This window comes from Myotis nattereri, assembly GCF_964212035.1.
Source record: "Myotis nattereri genome assembly, chromosome: 17".
Classification (NCBI taxonomy): domain Eukaryota; kingdom Metazoa; phylum Chordata; class Mammalia; order Chiroptera; family Vespertilionidae; genus Myotis; species Myotis nattereri.
The window spans coordinates 33,063,664-33,082,235 of record NC_138092.1 but is presented as its reverse complement, the minus strand read 5'-3'; the positions used below and the strand labels follow the sequence as shown (position 1 = coordinate 33,082,235).

The 18,572-nt window shown below is 38.1% G+C and overlaps 1 protein-coding gene across 4 annotated transcripts in view; it reads right to left on the bottom strand.

Moving 5' to 3' along the window:
* YTHDF3 (YTH N6-methyladenosine RNA binding protein F3) overlaps window positions 1-9,143 on the bottom strand; it is a 37,964-nt gene extending 28,821 nt beyond the window's left edge. For 2 of the 4 annotated variants that reach the window (XM_081111384.1, XM_081111381.1), the window contains exons 1-3: window positions 8,659-9,143; window positions 8,127-8,151; window positions 2,203-2,288 (exon numbers count right to left, since the gene is read on the bottom strand). In XM_081111384.1, the coding sequence (XP_080967510.1) occupies window positions 2,203-2,288; window positions 8,127-8,151; window positions 8,659-8,682 (135 nt within the window). In that variant the 5' untranslated portion in view covers window positions 8,683-9,143. Of the gene's footprint in view, window positions 1-2,202; window positions 2,289-4,542; window positions 4,688-8,126; window positions 8,152-8,658 lie in introns of all 4 variants that reach the window. The other 2 variants (XM_081111382.1, XM_081111383.1) reach the window with 2 other exon arrangements.
* Between the last annotated feature and the right edge of the window lie 9,429 nt (window positions 9,144-18,572).

Here is an 18,572-nt window from a genome sequence, read left to right as displayed (position 1 = left end):
TCTCTCTCTCTCCCTCTAAAATCAATAAAACATTAAAAGAAAAAAAGTAAATATGTACCTTGACTACACATAATTATTTAGTATTACAGAAAGATAACTGCTGAAAACCTATTCACTAATATTGGCAAGAGGGAAGTAAAATACAGCCTTACTGGTATTAAACTTTAAAACCTCTCTTGAAATAGCACATGACTATATTGATTCAAATAACATGAATTAAAATGATCTAATTAATATAAAGCATAAGACCTTCCATGTAAACATCACATTAAAAAACAAGACTTTTATAGATGTTTTGCCAATATTAACAAGGAAGCTTTTATGATACAATTTAAAAATTGGATTATGGTAAATGCATTTATAGTCTTGAAAATTAATTTTCCAACACTTTAAGATTTTTTTACAAGTGAAATTTTATGAAAAATTCCAATATAAAAGAACAGATAAAAAGCAAAGCAGAGCTCTGGTTGCCACAAAGGTGGGATCAGGGTACCCTCCCCCAATCTCCCCTAGGCAGACCTGAAGCACCTCTGTGGAATGCCAAATAACCAATCTTCTAAGCCCCTGTGACAAATGAATTATAAAATATCTGTTACCAAGTAAAGCGAGGATTCTTATGGTAGCAATTTTCAAACATTTAAAATCCATTAAAATTTCTTGAAAACAGACTAGACTCTGAACAATGAAGACAGTGGATCTGCATAATATATCCTTATATTAGAAATTAATTTTATATTTTAATCAAGTATAAAATTAAGTAGCAAAAAACCCACAATTCAATTATTTAGACCGAATAAACTTCTCAAACTTATCTGACCGTAAAAACATTGTGGGGATAATATCTACTATACCTCATTATCAGAATTTCTCGAAAAGGTTGGAAAACACTGTCATAAGGGATATTAATTGAGGTCACTGTATGGCCCCAAATAGAATATTATATGTTTCTTTTAAAACTTGCACTACAATTGTACAACAAATGATCTTCCCCTACTTTCCAATTATATATTCTTTCACAACATTTAGGTGGAAAGTAAAATTTATTGAGATTATAAAATAGATTACATAAATATGAAATGAAATTTTTCATTCTTAAGTGTAGCCAAACTTTCATTGATTTTTATCACCCATTTTTCTTCTTTCTCATTTATTTATTCTCTCCCAACATATGCTAGGACTGCAGATCAATAGACAGAAGAGAGTGGTTAAAGAAATTACTAAGAAATTAAATATAACCATGGCTCTCCACAGTCCTAAAAATAATTCTACATCCACCATCCACAAAATGAGAACTACTTTTTGTTCAAATTTGCTTTCAAACTATAAGGTTGTGTAATAAACATTTGGTTCCTTGTTCTTTCATAGTTTTAAAAAACTAGAGGTTAAGATTTCAAGATACATTTTTTCCATACATCTTTCTTTTTAAGCAAAACAAAAGCAACTTCATTCCAGAATGTTCTCCCTAAAGAAAATGATTAGTAATTAAAGTTTATTTTTAAAATTTATTTCTAGTAGCAATATTTTTAATAACAAATGGGTGCAGACAGAAATGGTATAGAGACCAAATACCAGATTTTTAATGTTTACATCTAAATGATTCCTATATATAAATTCACATTTGTGAATAATTCAAACACACAAGAATCTCAAAAGCTAACAATTATTTGATTTGTTGAAATTTTCCATGCCTATAATACAGAAGCAAGTGTTTATAAAGTCTTAATTATTTTATTTATCTTTATTTATCTATTTCCTCCATTACCAGGTTAAGTTAAAACTTTAACTATCAGTAAAATTCAAATAGGAATGTCTTATAAAGAAGAAAATACTACATTAAACCAAAAATTTCAGGCACAAAGTAGTCCTCTCCCACAAATTTCTAGCTAATTAAACCTTGTAATTTGCTTTGGCTACAAAGATATGACAGTGACATTAAAAGATTAAATTCTTTCAACACTTCAAAAAAACACACTACAACATATACTAGTAATGTTCCATGTTCAAATCTTTATATTTCGTAATCTAGTTTCAGCTGTCTATAATTTTTAAAGAACTCTTCTGTGTCATAAACATGCAACTGCTATTCAGGTACACTAGATTAATTCATGTTATTGCTCGTCTCATTCAACTAAATATCTATTTCAAAAATCAATTTATACTAATATAAGTTTAATTCCCTAAATATGGAACTGTCAGACTTACCTGATTTGTCTGGCTACTTAAGTATGGCTCAAAATCATCATCATTTACAGCATCTTTTTGATGAATGGAACCGTTTTGTACTGAAACTAAAAAATATATTTGTATTAGAAGTGTTGTAATCATCATGAGAATCACAGAACAACCTAACATTTTCAGTATTTTTCAAAACAAGTCACAAAAAGTTACCCTGAGCTTTCTTTTTTTCACCTAAACACTCTCTTAAGATTAATTTAATTTTGGATACAAATATTTACGTGCTACCAAAAAGTTACAAATCTTATGTTGATATGCCTAAGATTAGAGAAATACAAATTATATATATACTTTCCATTACCAAAACCATAAAGTAAATATCCCAATTTTAACACTGTAGTAAGCAAACGTTGGAATTAAAATGTTGGAAGGGTTTGCTAATGCTATATTTGAATCTAAAATACCACTTCAAATAGTGTTGCAGATTTCTGAATGTTCTCTAACTTTGTTAAATCTATTACTTAGTCCAATAAAGGTAAATAAAGAACTTTTTTGATAACTAAACTTACATAAAATGTCTCCAGTTAAAAAAAAAAAGTGACTAAAATTAACTTGAGGCAATATCACAATGAATAAATTATGAAAAATTCTAAATAAAAATTACGAAGACTTCCACCTGAAAATACAAATAAAATTCAGACACTAAAGATAGCCATGATCACTCTTGCAACACACAAGAAAACCAATCAGAACAATTTATAATGCCGTATTTGTCCAGAGATCATTTCCATAAAGGCTCTATAGTTATTCTCTTGACACTGTCTCAGAGTACTTTTGAGTAAACTTGAGGTAAGAAGATCCTGGGTTTGAATCCTAAGTCCAACACTGAGAAGTTGGGTGATCGATCTCTAGTTAGTGACTTAGTTTTTTTAAACTCTAATTCTCTGTTCAAGGAGGATATTAATAGTACCTATCTACCTCACCTCATCAGAGTATTCAATAACAGTGTGCAATCATCTTGAATATTACATAAAATATTACAAGATCCAGTTAGGATGACAATTTACTTTAGAACCACAGAAGTTTACCAGGCTAAAACTTGATGTGCTGGCTCTGTCTATGAAAATATACTATTCTATACTACTTTCGAAACACAAGTGAGATATAAACAGTTGAACCTTTCTGGTGGAGACTGACTAATCTGTTGGAAACAACAAAAACACCCTCAATATATGGGTATTTATTACTTAAAAATAGTGTCACAAAATACTATAAATTAATGTCAGGGGCAATGGATTTAAGGGGTGTTCCTTTATAACAGCATACCATTTTAATTTTTCCTAATTTGAGTTTAGATCATCTATAATGTAATAGCGAGTTGACAATGACATGGGAACAAAAATAGGCGATATCCTTGGATCTTTGCCTCCCACTAAGTAGCAATAACAACTCAAAGAAACAATGCTATATTGTGAAGCCTTCAAAGTAAACATACATTGCCCCTTAAAGACTATAAGAGAAACTTGAAGGTTGACTTGATCCACTGAGGTGGTTTAACGCTATGTAATAAAGATAGCACAATAGCCAAGGTTGAGCTAAAGGTGCTCCCCAGATTTTAAACAGGTTAATAGCTACTAGAAATTAAAATAAAGAGGTGGGTAACCTTAGGCTATTTCTGGTGGGCTAATCATGTCAGCCCAAGAGATTCTAACATACCTGTTTTTCTTTACCACTCCTTTATCAAAGGTAGCTATGCATAATGTATTACCTCTTGAAAAATAATTCTTCACTACACTTTTGGAATATTACACCAGTACTATTAGTATGTATTTGAAACAGCTACCCATTTCAAATCACATCTATTTCTTGTATTTGTTAGATTCTCACAAATTTAATCCACACTGCTAATATGGTAAAAAGTACCCGCTTAAACTTTATCTAAATACATATTACACTGCTATTCTTATTTCCTCTGTTCTATCCTTTCTTGTAAGAGGCTGAGACTAAGAACAAAACATTCACACACAATAAGTAAATAGTATACAATCATTTATAAGTGATGCGTAAATGTCTAAGAAATTTCAAAAGACTACTCAAGGAGTATGTCAAAGGAAATGTTTAATTAAAAGCATTTTATGCATACTGACAAGTAATTTGCATTCAATTAAAGTCTGAATAAGAAGCCAGCCTTTGAGTTTCATAAGCATACATTTAAGAAATTCAACTGTCTTAAAGACTTTGGTTTTTGAACATCACTTAATCACAATTTAATGTCTTGGAGACTGAGAGCCATTAAATAGTAATGAAATCTAAGCTAGTTCCATAGTCTGTACAAGTTCTTCAGGGAAAAAAGAACAGATGACTTACATGATTCTTCGCCTGTTTCCTCTGCTCTATGAAGCAGAGTCAAATCAAGATAGAACATGGGCCTTAGGAGCCAGGAGATTCTTTGCTCTGGTCTGACTACATCAAGTTAGGAAAGTCAACAGATCTGTGCATCATGTTTTCCCACCTACAAAAACAGTGACAATACCATATACCCTCTATCTCCTTATAGGAATGTTTTGAGGATTAATAATAAAGCCTAAAATGACAGTTAAGTGCTTTGCAATCATTTCCAGAGGGGAGATGGGAGAGGTTACAAAAGAATATTGCCAAAATACAAGGCATTTTCAACTACTTTTCTGAATCGCTAGAAAATAGCCAAATTTAACCTAAGTCTTTGACATTACAGTTGTACCAAACAATGTTGGGAGGGGAAGAGAGAGAAGTGAAAAGATAAATTACTTTCTATATATCTACCTATTTATAAACTTAAGGAATAGGAAGAAGCAAGCAGTAAGGCCTGAGGGCTACTAGGAGCATGGGATTTGACACTTTCTCTGTGATGCCTGCAGGAAAAGGAGTAATACACTTTGATTCCAGCAAGCAAAAATCCTTCTTGTTAATAAATAAAAGCGATATAAACTAAGTTTTAAATTATGGGCCAATAGGTAAATAATCATCTTTAAGTTTCTACTACGCTTCACCATGGCCAATAATAAAAACAATTCAAATATTTAACAGAGTACACAATAGATGAATTTAAAAGGATTCAAACTTATAAACAAATAAACCTAGAATTTATACGACAAAAGCATGTTTTGCCTTACAGACATTGCTATAAAATTCCCTTTAAATTTTAATTTTAGTTCCTTTAGTGCATTTATGTCATTAAAGATACATAGAAAAACAATTAGCAGAAAATCAAAGACATTAAGGCCAGGTGTAAAGCCAACGCTGTCAACTAACAATAGTTCAGAGGAGAAACACAGCATCTCTGAAATCATATGAACCGAAAAGGATCCTGCTTTCAAAACTCTGACATCTCCTTAGGGACATGTATTTTTCATAAGTTCTAAATTCAAGTTTAATACTCATGTTCTTCGAATACAAAGGCTCTACGTTCAGGAAAAATAACTTTGCTTTCTGCTTCATAAAAATAAACAGAATAACTGTAAAACAATTTCACTAGCTTGAAAATCCAGTCAGCTAAGGCAGAGTAGTTTTTCTCACACATATACTACTTGTATAAGTTCACTTGGGGGTGCCTTCTCCTTGTAATTCTCCCTGCAGAGGCATAAAAGTACAGGTAATGTAATGTGTATTTTTGCCCTTGTAGTATCTACCATTTTAAGGCATCTTAAGTGACTGCCAATACTTTTAGGAGAGTAGCATTTTTCCCTCCTGCCCTATTTTAGGCAATAGTCTTCCTGTATCTTAAAAATTAGATGAGTTGAGGCCCTGGCCAGTGTGGCTCAACTGATTGACTGTTGTCTTGTGCATATGCCCCCGGTTGCCGGCTGGATCCCAAGTACGGGTGTGTACTGGAGGAGAAATCACAGGAGGTGATATCTATATCTCTCTATCTCTCTCTCTCTCTCCCTCCCTCCCTTCCTCTCTAAAATTAATTAAAAAGACATATATAAAAAACAGGTGACGAAGGTGAAAAGAAACTCAGAAGATAGAACTGATAGAACAGTGGACTACTGTAATTACAACAATCCTCACAACATATGATAGGGTTTATGACTGGAATTATTATTTTTTATAGAGGGAAAATTCTGGTTAAAAGATGCACTGTGTTCAAGCTCACTTGGCAAGTCAGTGGCCACAAGCAGTATTAGAACACAGATCTCCTTGGTAACCCAGTCAATCCTTCTATCCATGAATGAGATTATGAACTGAACAATAAAGGATAAAGAAAATTTCTTGGCATGAAGAACTATCCAAATAAATACTTTGTACATGTATCTAAACACACCTAACAAAAGTGATACTAATAGATTAAAACAATGTTTAATAACAAAAATATTTATTGTCAATATGCAATATTATTTATATATAATTTATATCTATAATATAAAAAATGTCACTAGGACATACTTAAGTGAAATGACTATATTATAAATCAAATTTATAGTAATGGCTTATTCAATAGATGTCCTATTTTGTTTTGTCAAACAAGTACTTCACAGAACTTCCATACTTACTTTACAGCAGATTAACACAAAACTCTTAACATTTCAAATAGCCTTGCAAACTGCCACCTCCCCAAAGATCCAGGATAAAATAACTTACGCTAGGCAATAATGGGAACAAATTTCACCTATCTCAAAGTCTCATACCTCCTAATGGGAAGACTAACAAAAACAAGTAATCATTCTTTTTAAGTTTACAAATAAGTTTTTTAAAACTCACTTAAAATAAATCAACTACATCAAATCCTGAGGTTTATACTCACAACATAAAAAAATTCTAAAATTAAAAATTGTACTCTAAAAATTAAATTCTAAAATTTAAAATTTCTAAATGTGTATATACTCCAAGAAAATCTATCTTAAAACAATAAATTTGTTACTTAATACAGTGCCATATATCTGGAATGCATAAGTTCTCAAATAAATTGTACAAATCAAAGAAAATTAACTAAGCTGTGTATACAGTACCTATGCCTTTCAAATTTGCTATCGCAAATAACCTGAATCTAAAGAGCACCATAAAGAGATTAAATTGCATCTAAAAAAACTATTGTAGATCTTATTTTCTAGGTAACACTTTGCTCCCTAAAATAAAAAACAAGAAGCATAATCATGTTGAGTCTCATTTCAAGTCCTATTACAAACCGTCAATAAATGTACCATTCACTGTAATGCTACTTAATTGGCACTGTCCCAAGAAAGCAGTTATTGTTCCATACTCACGCACGTCACATGATCAATGTCATGGTTCAGTCAGCTGACTGAGCTATTCCGTATTAGTAAACACAAAATACACTTTTTAAAAACGCTTTACTTTCCGGAGTGCTTCCTTTCTTAAAAACTAAATAGCAAATCACATCATCAAGCATTTCCTTCGCCGTCAGTCCTTCCTAACGTATCAAATTGAGTCCCACCTTGCAAGCAGGACTACAGAGAGAGAGAACATGCCTGCCCAGCTTTGATCTCTCACATCACTGCCCTCAATAGAATCAATGATTAACAGTACAATTTGCACTGATGTGACATGGAATGCTATGGGGTTGCATGTTCCAAAGTAACCTAGACATGAACAAACAAAATCTCCACTTATCTACCTATGGGAAGAAGTGACACAACACAGGCAGATTGAAACTTTTTTTTTTTTAAATGTCACTATGTCCATAACACCATCTCCTGAACGGAAATACCCAACTAAGCACAACACTGTTCCTGATAACACTTCGCCTCCTATAAAGCTGGCCTCCAGGCAAGGAACTACCGAAGTTTTGGAGAGCACTGGGCTGCCTGAGCCACGATGAATGTCCCTCCAATCCTACATTTCAAAAAAAGGGGGGGGGGGGGGAGCAAAAACGAACAGAAAGACCCTCACACCGTTTAAAAAGGAACATCGAACCAACAGTGATGAGTAAGGTAACAAATAGCCAAACTCACCTTTATTTCCTTGCCCTTTAGGTCTCTGTGCAGTAAGACGAAAGGTGTTGTAACGTGAAGGGGGGGGGGGGGGAGAGAAAAGAAAGAAAAGAGAGAAAGTGTCTTAACCAAAGGCGTTATCAAAGGCAAGTTTATTTTCAACAATCCGCGTAGGAGCGAAGCCACCGTCTCCTCCACGGCCCCCGATTCCCGCCCCCGACCCCCCGCCTTCACACCTACGCCCGCCCCTCGGGGTCCGCCTCCCGAGATCGCCGGGCTGAGCCGCGCCGGCCGCCCTCGGAAGGCGTCCCGAGGCCCGAAGAGCCGTCCGTCCGCCCCCGCCCCGCGGCCCGCGGCCTCCCGCCCGCCTCCCCCGCCCGCAGACTCGGGGCGAGGGCGCACGCCCGGCCCGGGCGGCAGCACCGCAGCAACTTGCGCCCGGGGCACCGTTACGGGGCCGGCAGCGGCGGCGACGGGGAGGAGCCGAAGCCCCACGCGAGGGTGGAGCTCCGAGCTCGGGCCTTCGCCGAGCCTGCGGCCTCGGCTCCCTCACCTGGTCCACGCTAGTGGCTGACATTCTTCACCGCACCCGCGAGCCGCCGCCGCCGCCGCCTGGGCCTCTCCCCGTGCACTCACAGCAGTTGGAAGCCGCCCTCCGCCGAGTGGACCGTGCCAGCCGCCGCCGCTGCCGCCGCCGCCGCTCGCAGAGAAGCCGGAACGAGGGCCTGGCGCTCGGGAGTCGGTGGCAGGGGCCCGTCTCTTCCGCTTGCACGCCCGTCTTCCCCTCTCGCTCTCCGCTTCTCGGGGCCACAATGGCGGACAGACTCCCTGGTCTCACTTCCGCTCCGAGCCTCCCTGACCTTCCGCTCTCCACTCTGACGTCCGCGCTCACCTCGCGCTTCCTCCCCCGCCTCCCGCCACCGGCCTGGGCTCCACCTCCGCACGCCACGTCACCGGAGACCGGAGCCGCGCGCCGGCCCCTGCGCGCATGCGCCACGGGGCGAGCGCGCCTGCGCGGCTGCGCGCGTCCACTCCCAGAGGCCCTTCCACCGCTTCCTTCTGCGCTGCCCCGAGAGTACGGGGTGCGTGTGGGGCGGCGGCGGCGGGATACCGGGCCCACAGCCGGAGTCCGGGTCTTTCTGGCCGGAAGTGGGCCCGGGCGGGAGGCGCGGCTGCCGGGAACTGTAGTAGAGGCGGTCCGGCGGCGGCGTGAGCTTTGGCCGGTTGGAGCGCCGCAGGTGCGCCCATCGGGCTGAGCCAACAGCGGTAGCCGGGCCTCCCCAGGAGCCTCCGGAGACTCCAAAGCCGCGTGCGGGGCCGGGTGAGTCAGCCGCCCTCAGGACGGGCTTGCGGGGCCGTCGGCACGAGCCAGCACGTGCAGCGAAGTGGCTGGGTGGGAGCTCTGGGCGCTTGACACCCAAAAGCAGCTGGGAGGTGCGCCGGCACGTGTTCGTTCTCGCCAAACCCCAGCGACATGATAGGCGTAGCTCCCAGTTCTCCCGGCATCGGCGGAGCAGACTTTGCCACCCGGTTCATGGACTTGTGTTCCCCTCCTGAGATGTTGATTTTGATGAATAAAGGTAACTTTGGTAAAGATGGAGTATCGTTGTCGGACGTTGTTTTCCGTCCTGAAAAGGAGATACATTTAAAGTAATTGGTAAAGTTACTTTTCTGGAAATTGGCAAAAACCAAAGCACCGGCCTGCAACATTTTGAAATTTGTTGAAATGACATCTTTGCAAGCAAGGCAAAGGTTCCTTGCCTAACAGGCGTGAAGTGGACTCTGTAAAAAAACAATTTAAATGCCTAAATTCTCCCAAAGCTTGCATCAAGTAGGTGATAACTTAGAAAGTATAAAGTTGCTGAATTGTAGGATTAATTTTGTGGTTTACAACGCAACAAGATTTTGGAAGCACTGAATCATACATAGTCCTGGATCATTGGGAATCGGCTATTTCATATCAATCACCAAGAGGCACTTTCCGGTCCCATTTTGCCACGTGTCCCAGGGACTCACCCGTTTTCAGTTCAGGCTGCCGCTCTGGCCATTTCCCAAGACGTCCCCACCCTGCCAGTTGTTGATCTCAATCTCTCCAGCCTACCCTGTTTCTCTCCCACACAGACCTTGGATTGATGGATTGGTTTCCCTCACCTGAGGACATGCTTAGAGAGAGGAATCCACCGACGGAGCCAGTCTGGCTGGGCCCGTACAAGGCCTGTTAAGTTTGAGAGAATTTGCTACTACAGGACAGGTTATGAGTGGGGGGAATTGAAATCATATAAAAGGAAGTTTGTGAGATTTTTCAGGCCGTGTCTTTGATCCTTACTTACCGAAGTTAAAACGCATGGTTTTGGAACCCAACCAGTCTGAATTCTGGCTGGGCTAGAATTCATTGTGAAGCCTTGGGAAAGTCATTGAAATGTTTTAAGGCTTCGTTTGCCCATGAGTAAAACAAAGGGCAGCTATGTATAATTCCCGGCATAGAGTAAGCTTTCAGCCAGCAGAGGTTATACAGGACGAGTTTCTGGCTCCATTGCTAACATATGTCCCAGAATGGTGGTATAGTTTGCATTCATTCAGTGTTCATTATGTTAGGCACTATAATAATCACTGAAGTCCTCATCGCATCCTTGTGTGTTAAGTGCTGTTACAAAAACTGACACACATTGAGGTTAAGGAACATGCTCAAAATAGCACAGCTCCTCACTGAGAGCCAGGTTTGCACACAGGCAATCTGGCTTCAGAGCTTGTACTCCAGCCACTACATAATGCTGGTGAGTTTCTGTTCACTTTCATTCTTGCCCCTCAAACTCCTTTCTTGTCCTGGCTTCTTGTGAGTTCTGAACTTGCACAATGGAGCGCCAGTTGCCATGAGATAGAAGCCCATTTAATTTAATATTAAATACTTTTTTCAAAGTACATCTGGGAACTACCTAACACCATCTCCACCACATTGTTCTAATATTCGGTCTAACATGCAGGTGGTATTTTGGAAACTGCTGATCTAGAGATTAGACAAAATTTCAGTCTTTCGCAGGGCCGCTGGTATATCAGCCCCCTGATGAACACAGCACTGTTCCCAGCTTGGAAAGGAGAGAGCAGACTGAGTTTACCCTTCAATCGCTTTGTGCCTTTATCCAGTGACTTCATTCTGTACAACGCTACACATTGGCCCTGTGCTTCTGCATGACTCCATGTATCAGATCAAATTAGGTTCAGCTGCAGGTAGTCAGGCCAAGGCTTGGGCTGCTGTCACAGTATCAGGGATTGGGCTTCTAGCCTCTTGCTCCACCATCCTCATAACATTTCCCCCAGTACAAGATGGTTGCCCAATCTCCAGCCCTCATAGTCACATTCCTACCTGGAAAAAGAAAGGCACATGGCTTCCCTTTAAGGACATTTTTTAGAAATTGCATTTCCTATTTTTGCCTACCTCCTGCTAACTAGAACACAGCTTTAAGAAAATACCTTGTTAAAGGAGACCTGAAGGTTATATTCTGGTATGCTCTAGGTTGCCATGTGCTCAGCTAAAAATCAGAATGTTTACCACTAAGGAAGCCTGGAACAAGAGATGATGAGAGAGGAAATATTACCGTAAACTTTGTTTTCTCACAACTTAGATACAGTTATGGATTTAGGAAAAACTCTTCAGAACCCCAAGAAATGTAACTTTATACAAATAAAGCCTTTTTCCACATCCCAATCTCCCGTGGAGGTTTCTGAAAACTCTTAGGTACCCCAAGAACCTCATTCTCACTAGTGATGGGGAAATTTGACTCTCCAGTACCACATTCTCCTATAGTTATATTATTATTTAGGTTATATAACCCAGTACTGTCATTATGTTTAAATTGTCCCAAGCTTTGGCTATCAGAAGAAAAGGCTATTTTTTGTCTCCTTTTGACATGCCCCCACTCTTTTTTTTCCCCCCACCCTGCCACTTCGGATTGCATTTCATTCATTCTCATGTTTAGTCCAAGAAATTTACAAAGACATGGCAACTTCCTAATCCAGCCGCATCATTTCTCATCTTGACTAATGCCTCTGAATTGCTTGCATGCTCTCTCATCAACCGTCCTCCACCCTGCTGCCGATGGTTAGATCTTGTTGCCATACTTCCCTCCTTAAAACCCTTAGTTTCCCTTCACCTAGAGCAGTTGTCTCCAAATGTCATTCAACTCATACCCTGAAACAGAAAAGCAATTTTGAGCATCATTCCCAATTTTATATTATTGTTCTAATATTAGGTCTAATATAAATTACATCATAAGAAAAATTAAAAAAATAAACCGAACATAAAAATTACAATTTTTCTTGCACTCTAGAGTACCGTATTGAGCACACTCACTTTGTAGACTTCTATAACTTCTCATGTTCTCCCCTCCAAATCCCATACATATATGCCCCTACTTTCTTGCTGAAATATATCACTTAGAATTTTCTCAACATACCAAATTCATTCTTGACTGTATCTTTGCATAGGTTGTTGCTTCTGCCTGGAAATCTTTTTACACTCCTATTCTCCTGAGTCCTCCTTTTGAGTAACTCATTCACCCTTCAGGGCTCACTTAAATTACTATCCTCAAGGATACCTTCCTGGCTCCTCCCAGATAGGGTCAGATAGTGGGCGCCATTTATGTTGCCTAGGGCCTTTACTAGTCTTTTAGCTCCTTGAGGATAAGGATCAGGTATTTCATTTTTCTGTCAATCATTGCCTAGCATAGTACTCAGCACATAGTGTAACATTACTATTCAGCTGAAAATAACTTGACCAAAGGTAGTTTGGTGGGCAGCAAGCCAGACCACATGTCATTTTGGTTATGTGGGTGGGTTTGTAATGTTTTATGCATCTTTAAAAATTGTTGTCCATCCCCAGCACTGTCCCCTCCCCCACCCAACCCCCAGTACAGGATTGCACTTGTTTTATACTAATTTATTTTCATCTAACTTTTTGAAAAAATATAGATTAAGCTTAATTTTAGAGAGAGAGGAAGGAGAGAGAGAAAGAGAAACATCAATTTGTTGTTCCACTTATTTATGCATTCATTGGTTATTCTTATATGTGCCCTGACTAGGGATCAAACCTGCAGCTTTGCTGTACTGGGGCAATGCTCTAACCAACTGAGTTATATTTTCATCTAATTTTAACTGGTCTTCATTATTCATCATTTCAAAAATTTGGTATAATCTATATGTCCAATAATTGGTAAATTGCAAAAGAATATGCATGATGTTAGATTGTAGAAAAATAACATAAGCTTTATCTATGTATATAAAAGGCGAGCCATAACAGGTTTGGCTCAATGGATAGAGCATCGGCCTGCAGACTGAAGGGTCCCAGGTTCGATTCTGGTCAAGGGCATGTACCTTGGTTGCGGGCACATCCCCAGTACGGGGTGTGCAGGAGGCAGCTGATCGATGTTTCTCTCTCATTAATGTTTCTAACTCTCTATCCCTCTCCCTTCCTCTCTGTAAAAAATCAATAAAATATATTTTTTTTAAAAAAGGCTAATAATCAAAGTGTCCCCTTGGGAATTCAACCAGGAGACAAGAGTTCGATCACTTGCTATGACATGCACTGACCACCGGGGGGCGGCACAGAGCAAAGGAAGGCCCCAGCCGTCAGCCAGAAGGCCAGGATCAGCCCTGATCACAGGCCGGACCTAGGCACCCTACCCATGCAGGAATTTCGTGCACCAGGCCTCTAATATAAAAATAATCTTAGAAGATTTAATCTAAGGTAAAGATTTTATTACACAAATAGGTTTGTATTATTTAAACACTTTCTTCTCATTACAGAAAACCAGGAACCACAAAGAGGGAAATAAGTAGAATAGTCAAAATTTCACCATTCTAGAGACAACTTCTGTGTGGGAGAGGAGAAATGTATATGAATTGACTAGTGAGTGATTAGGAAAAGGGTAGTCTTGATGATATTTTTGGAGGAAGACATAGAAGTCAAATGAATTTGATGGAAACCTAACAGGGATAGCTTAAAATAAATGAGGAATTATTTTTTATTTTTTAATATATTTTTACTGATTTCAGAGAGGAAAGGAGAAGGAGCAATAGAAACATCAACGATGAAAGAGAATGATTGATGTGCTACCTTCTGCACACCCCCCACTGGGAATCAAGCCTGCAACCTGGGCGTGTGTCCTTGACTGGAATCGAACTTGGGACCGGAGATTCTTCAGTCTGTAGGCCAACGCTCTAACCACTGATCAAACCAGCTAAGGCAATAGGAATTCTTTTGAAAGAGCTAAACTCAGGTTAAGTCTCAGATTAAGGTACAGTTCATTTAATTTGCTAGCCCAAAATCTGGATAAATTAAGCATATATTTCTAAAACTTTATTTCGAGCTTTATTTTCTTTTATTGCTCTCTTGCAGCCAAATTCTGCTCCTCATGTTTTCCCTAAATGTTTCTAACATTCTCTTGACTTTATGCACAAGTTAGTATAACAAATGCTTCCAAGCATTGTCTATTGAACTATGTCCACCTTTCAAAGCTCACCTGAAATGCTTGCTCCCTTCTCCATGAAGTCTTTGCTTCTCATCCCACTCTTACCATCCAACTACTAGAAACCCCTTCCCTTTAAACCTCCATAGCACTTTGTATTTTGTTAATTGTCTCTATAGTTCATAATAGAGCAGTGAATTTGCAACATGTGACAATACTTTGTAAACTGTAAAGTATTATACAAATGTATGATGTTATTGTTTTTATCCTCAGAAATAGATTCTAAGCTCCTTTAGGGCAGAGACTAATATTTTATTCAACTTTTTGTCCCCATTGTCTAACATGTTACCCAGCACATGGTTATTTAATAAATGTTTGTTAACTAGCATATATTAATTCTTTTCTGTTTTCCCTTGTATTAATTCTTCTGGGGTGGCCATGGGTCTTAAAGAAGTGTTTCTTGTCTTTATTAACCTATTATCCAAAAATTTTGCAAAAGCCTCTGTGCTGTTTCATAGAAGAAGTTAAAATATGGATCTTCCCATTGAGTTCCCATTGAGTATGTAAAATTGTTTACTTCCAGGCATAATACTCTTTGATGAGTAGATAATGAGGAATTTTCCTTGGGTTGGAGCAGTGTACAAATTTGTGCCTGGCATAGATGAGGCACTCATGGCACTCATCTGTGGTTAGAGGTAAGGCCTTCTATGATGCCCTTAGAACACAAGCAGAGCTACCCAAACTGGAAGTGCAGACACTGGTCCTTGGAGTGGCACATTTCAGATACCTGTACTTTGGAATAGCAGGTCAGATCTTGTTTTATGGTGCCACCAGAAGGATTTTCCCTGTCTTTACATGTCATAGAAGGCAATGAATTTCAGATCATCTATTCCTTATGGCACTTATGGACAAATGGTAAACATCTTTACATGTGCTTGTTTGTCATCCATCTTTCTCCTTTAGTGGTGTGTCCACCCCTCTCCCATTTAGATTGTTTGCCTCTTTATTATTGACTGATTAGAGTTCTTTTGTGCATTCAGCATACAAGGATTTAATCAGATATGGGGTTTGGAAACACTGTTTCCGAGTCTGTGGCTTTTACTTTTCATAGTAGTATCTTTCAGAGACCAGAAGTTTAAAATTTTTATTGTCTTATTTATTAATGTTGTCTTTTATGGTTCATGCTTATTGTGTCCTAAGAAATTTTTACCTAAACCAAGGTCACAAATATTTTCTCCTGTTTTCTCTTAGGAGTTTTATAGCTTTAGCTCTAACAATTAGAACTGTTTTCCTTTTGGAGTGAATTACTTGTAAAATGTGTATGTATTAATCTTTAATAAAAAGTTTTTACAAAAGTTCCAACTATACTGACCTTATTTTGATAAGTGACTATTAGAATTACTCCACCTAGTGGATACTTACAAACATTCACACATTTAATCTGTCAGTTCATAGAATATTTTAACAATAAATACAAACGCATTAAACAAAAACCATATTTATTAATATATATATAAAAGTTTGGAAATGATTAAATTTTATATTTGAAATAAGTATAAGTATATCATCTATAAAAATTCATAGCTCCACATTTAGAGACAGACTTTTCTAACTTATTTTAAAATCATCCCTTTAAAATGAGGCACTTCAGTGGGATTCAATCACTTTTTTAAAGTTTTAAAGTATAGCATCTTCACACTTTGTCAAGAACTGTTAATCACACATATGTAATATCTTAATCAATAAAAAAAAAAGAACTGTTAATCAATAGTAGACAAGGAGGAAATTACTAATTTTCAACAAAAACTTTTGAATAAGTGGATAGAATTGAAAAATGAATATTGGATCTACATATCTTTGTTGTTTTTTAACCAAGTTTCAAAATAGGCTAAACTTAAAACTCAACTTTTGGTTTGCTGTATCAAAAAGTGATAACCTTAGATTTTAAAAAATAATTATGTATATTCACTTAGCACTCATCCCAAATATTATTAATAGTAAAAGCAAAAATGATTTTGTACCATTAATAAAATAAAATATTGTTTAAATTATTTCTTCTATATATAAATGCTTGGCTATATTTTATAACACACAGGATTTATAAGTATATAAATGAAAAATAATTAAATATATCCTTGAACATATTACTTAATCTGTCTGGATTCTTGTATTCTCGTCTTTAAAATGAATGGTTTTGGTTATGTAATCTCAACTTGCTTGAAAATTCTTTGATTTTGTAACTCAGTGCCTAGAGATCTTTTTTTGGCCTGTACTTCTACATTTTTTTACAGATACTACCACTGATATTTTTGTCACATGTTTTAAAAACCATGTAAAACTTGAGTTTTCTTTAGAATGCAGAAAGCTCTTATTCAGACAGCCCCTGCCTAATGTCAATCCCAAAGTTATGCAGGTATCATTTCAGGTAAAAATTATTTTTCTTCCAACTGAAAACCAGTATGAAAAATAATTGAGGAATAAGAAACATCACTAAGATTGAGGAATGACAAGAGGAATTTAGTTGAGACAGTGGAGGGGAAAAAAACAGATGTGGGAATGACAGGAATTTATTTTGATGGAAACTAAATAAAAAAAATAATTGAGTTATGATTTACCCCCAGAACTGGCTCTGAGATTGATTGATGTCTCTCCCACAGCTGCTTTGCAGTTCAACTTCTGCCCAATTTTATTTCTCTGGCACCCCTGGATGTGCTGCTACTTAGAGCAATCCCTCATAAGCCCCCCGCATGCAGATTACCATCTCGGGGAATCCGGACTAAGACAGACTCCAGATTTTCTTCAGATATTGACAATAATCTTTAGATATTGTCAAATCAATCCTTGGGTCTAGTTAGGTCATAAGACAGGTAGCTTTCTTGGTAAGTTAATATTGGCCATCATCATTAGATGACCATACTTTAATCTGAACTAAGTATGATAGGGAGGAACCTAGGAAAGCCCATTGGATCAAAGTCCTCTCTGTGTCCCATTGTTTCAAAGTGGTCCAACGTACATTTTGTTTACTAAACATTAAGTCTTTTATTTTTATTTTTTTTTAAATATTTTTATTGATTTCAGAGAGGAAAGGAGAGGGAGAAAGAAATAGAAACATTAATGATGAGAAAGAATCATTGATTGGCTGCCTCCGGCACGCCCCACACTGGGGATCAAGCCCGCAACCCAGAAATATGCCCTGACCGAGAATCGAACCGTGACCTCCTGGTTCATAGTTCAATGTTCAACAACTGAGCCATGCCGGCCAGGCTAAACATGAAGTCTTTTAATTTCCCCGTGATTTGTCTTACTTCTTCTGTAGTTCCGAAAACGACATATACCTCATTTTGCCTTACTGTCTTTGGAATTCTTGCTCATTTGAATTCCCCATGCACACATATTCAAACTGGATTTCCACTTGTTTACCTGAGAAGAACTAAGGGGGAAATGGGAAAACAGTGGGGAGCATGTACAGCATGGATTAGAAGGGGACTTCATCACCCTACCCAGAATGGCAAGCAATTAAAAACATAAATAATTGTTTATTCCTGGAATTTTCCAATATTTTCGGATGGTGGTTGACTAGGTAACTGAAACTGCGAAAAGGGAAATCGCAGATGGAGGAACTACTACTATGTAGTGTTAAAAAAACAAAATTCAACTGAGTAAATCTGAAGATCTACTTGGCTTTCATTAAGCAATTCATGAATCAGGCAGCATCCCATCTAGGAACTAAAGAGCTCTGAGGAACTTGTACACGTGGAAGGTTTTTATAGGCAGAAAAAGGGTGGGACTAAGAAGTGAAAAGAATGAATTATTTCAGGCCAGGTCACCTTCAACCTTCCTAATGCCGCGGCCCTTTAATACAGTTCCTCATGTTGTGGTGACCCCCAACCATAAAATGATTTTCGTTGCTACTTCATAACTAATTTTGCTACTGTTAAGAGTCATAATGTAAATATCTGATATGCAGGATGTATTTTCATTGTTACAAATTGAACATGATTAAAGC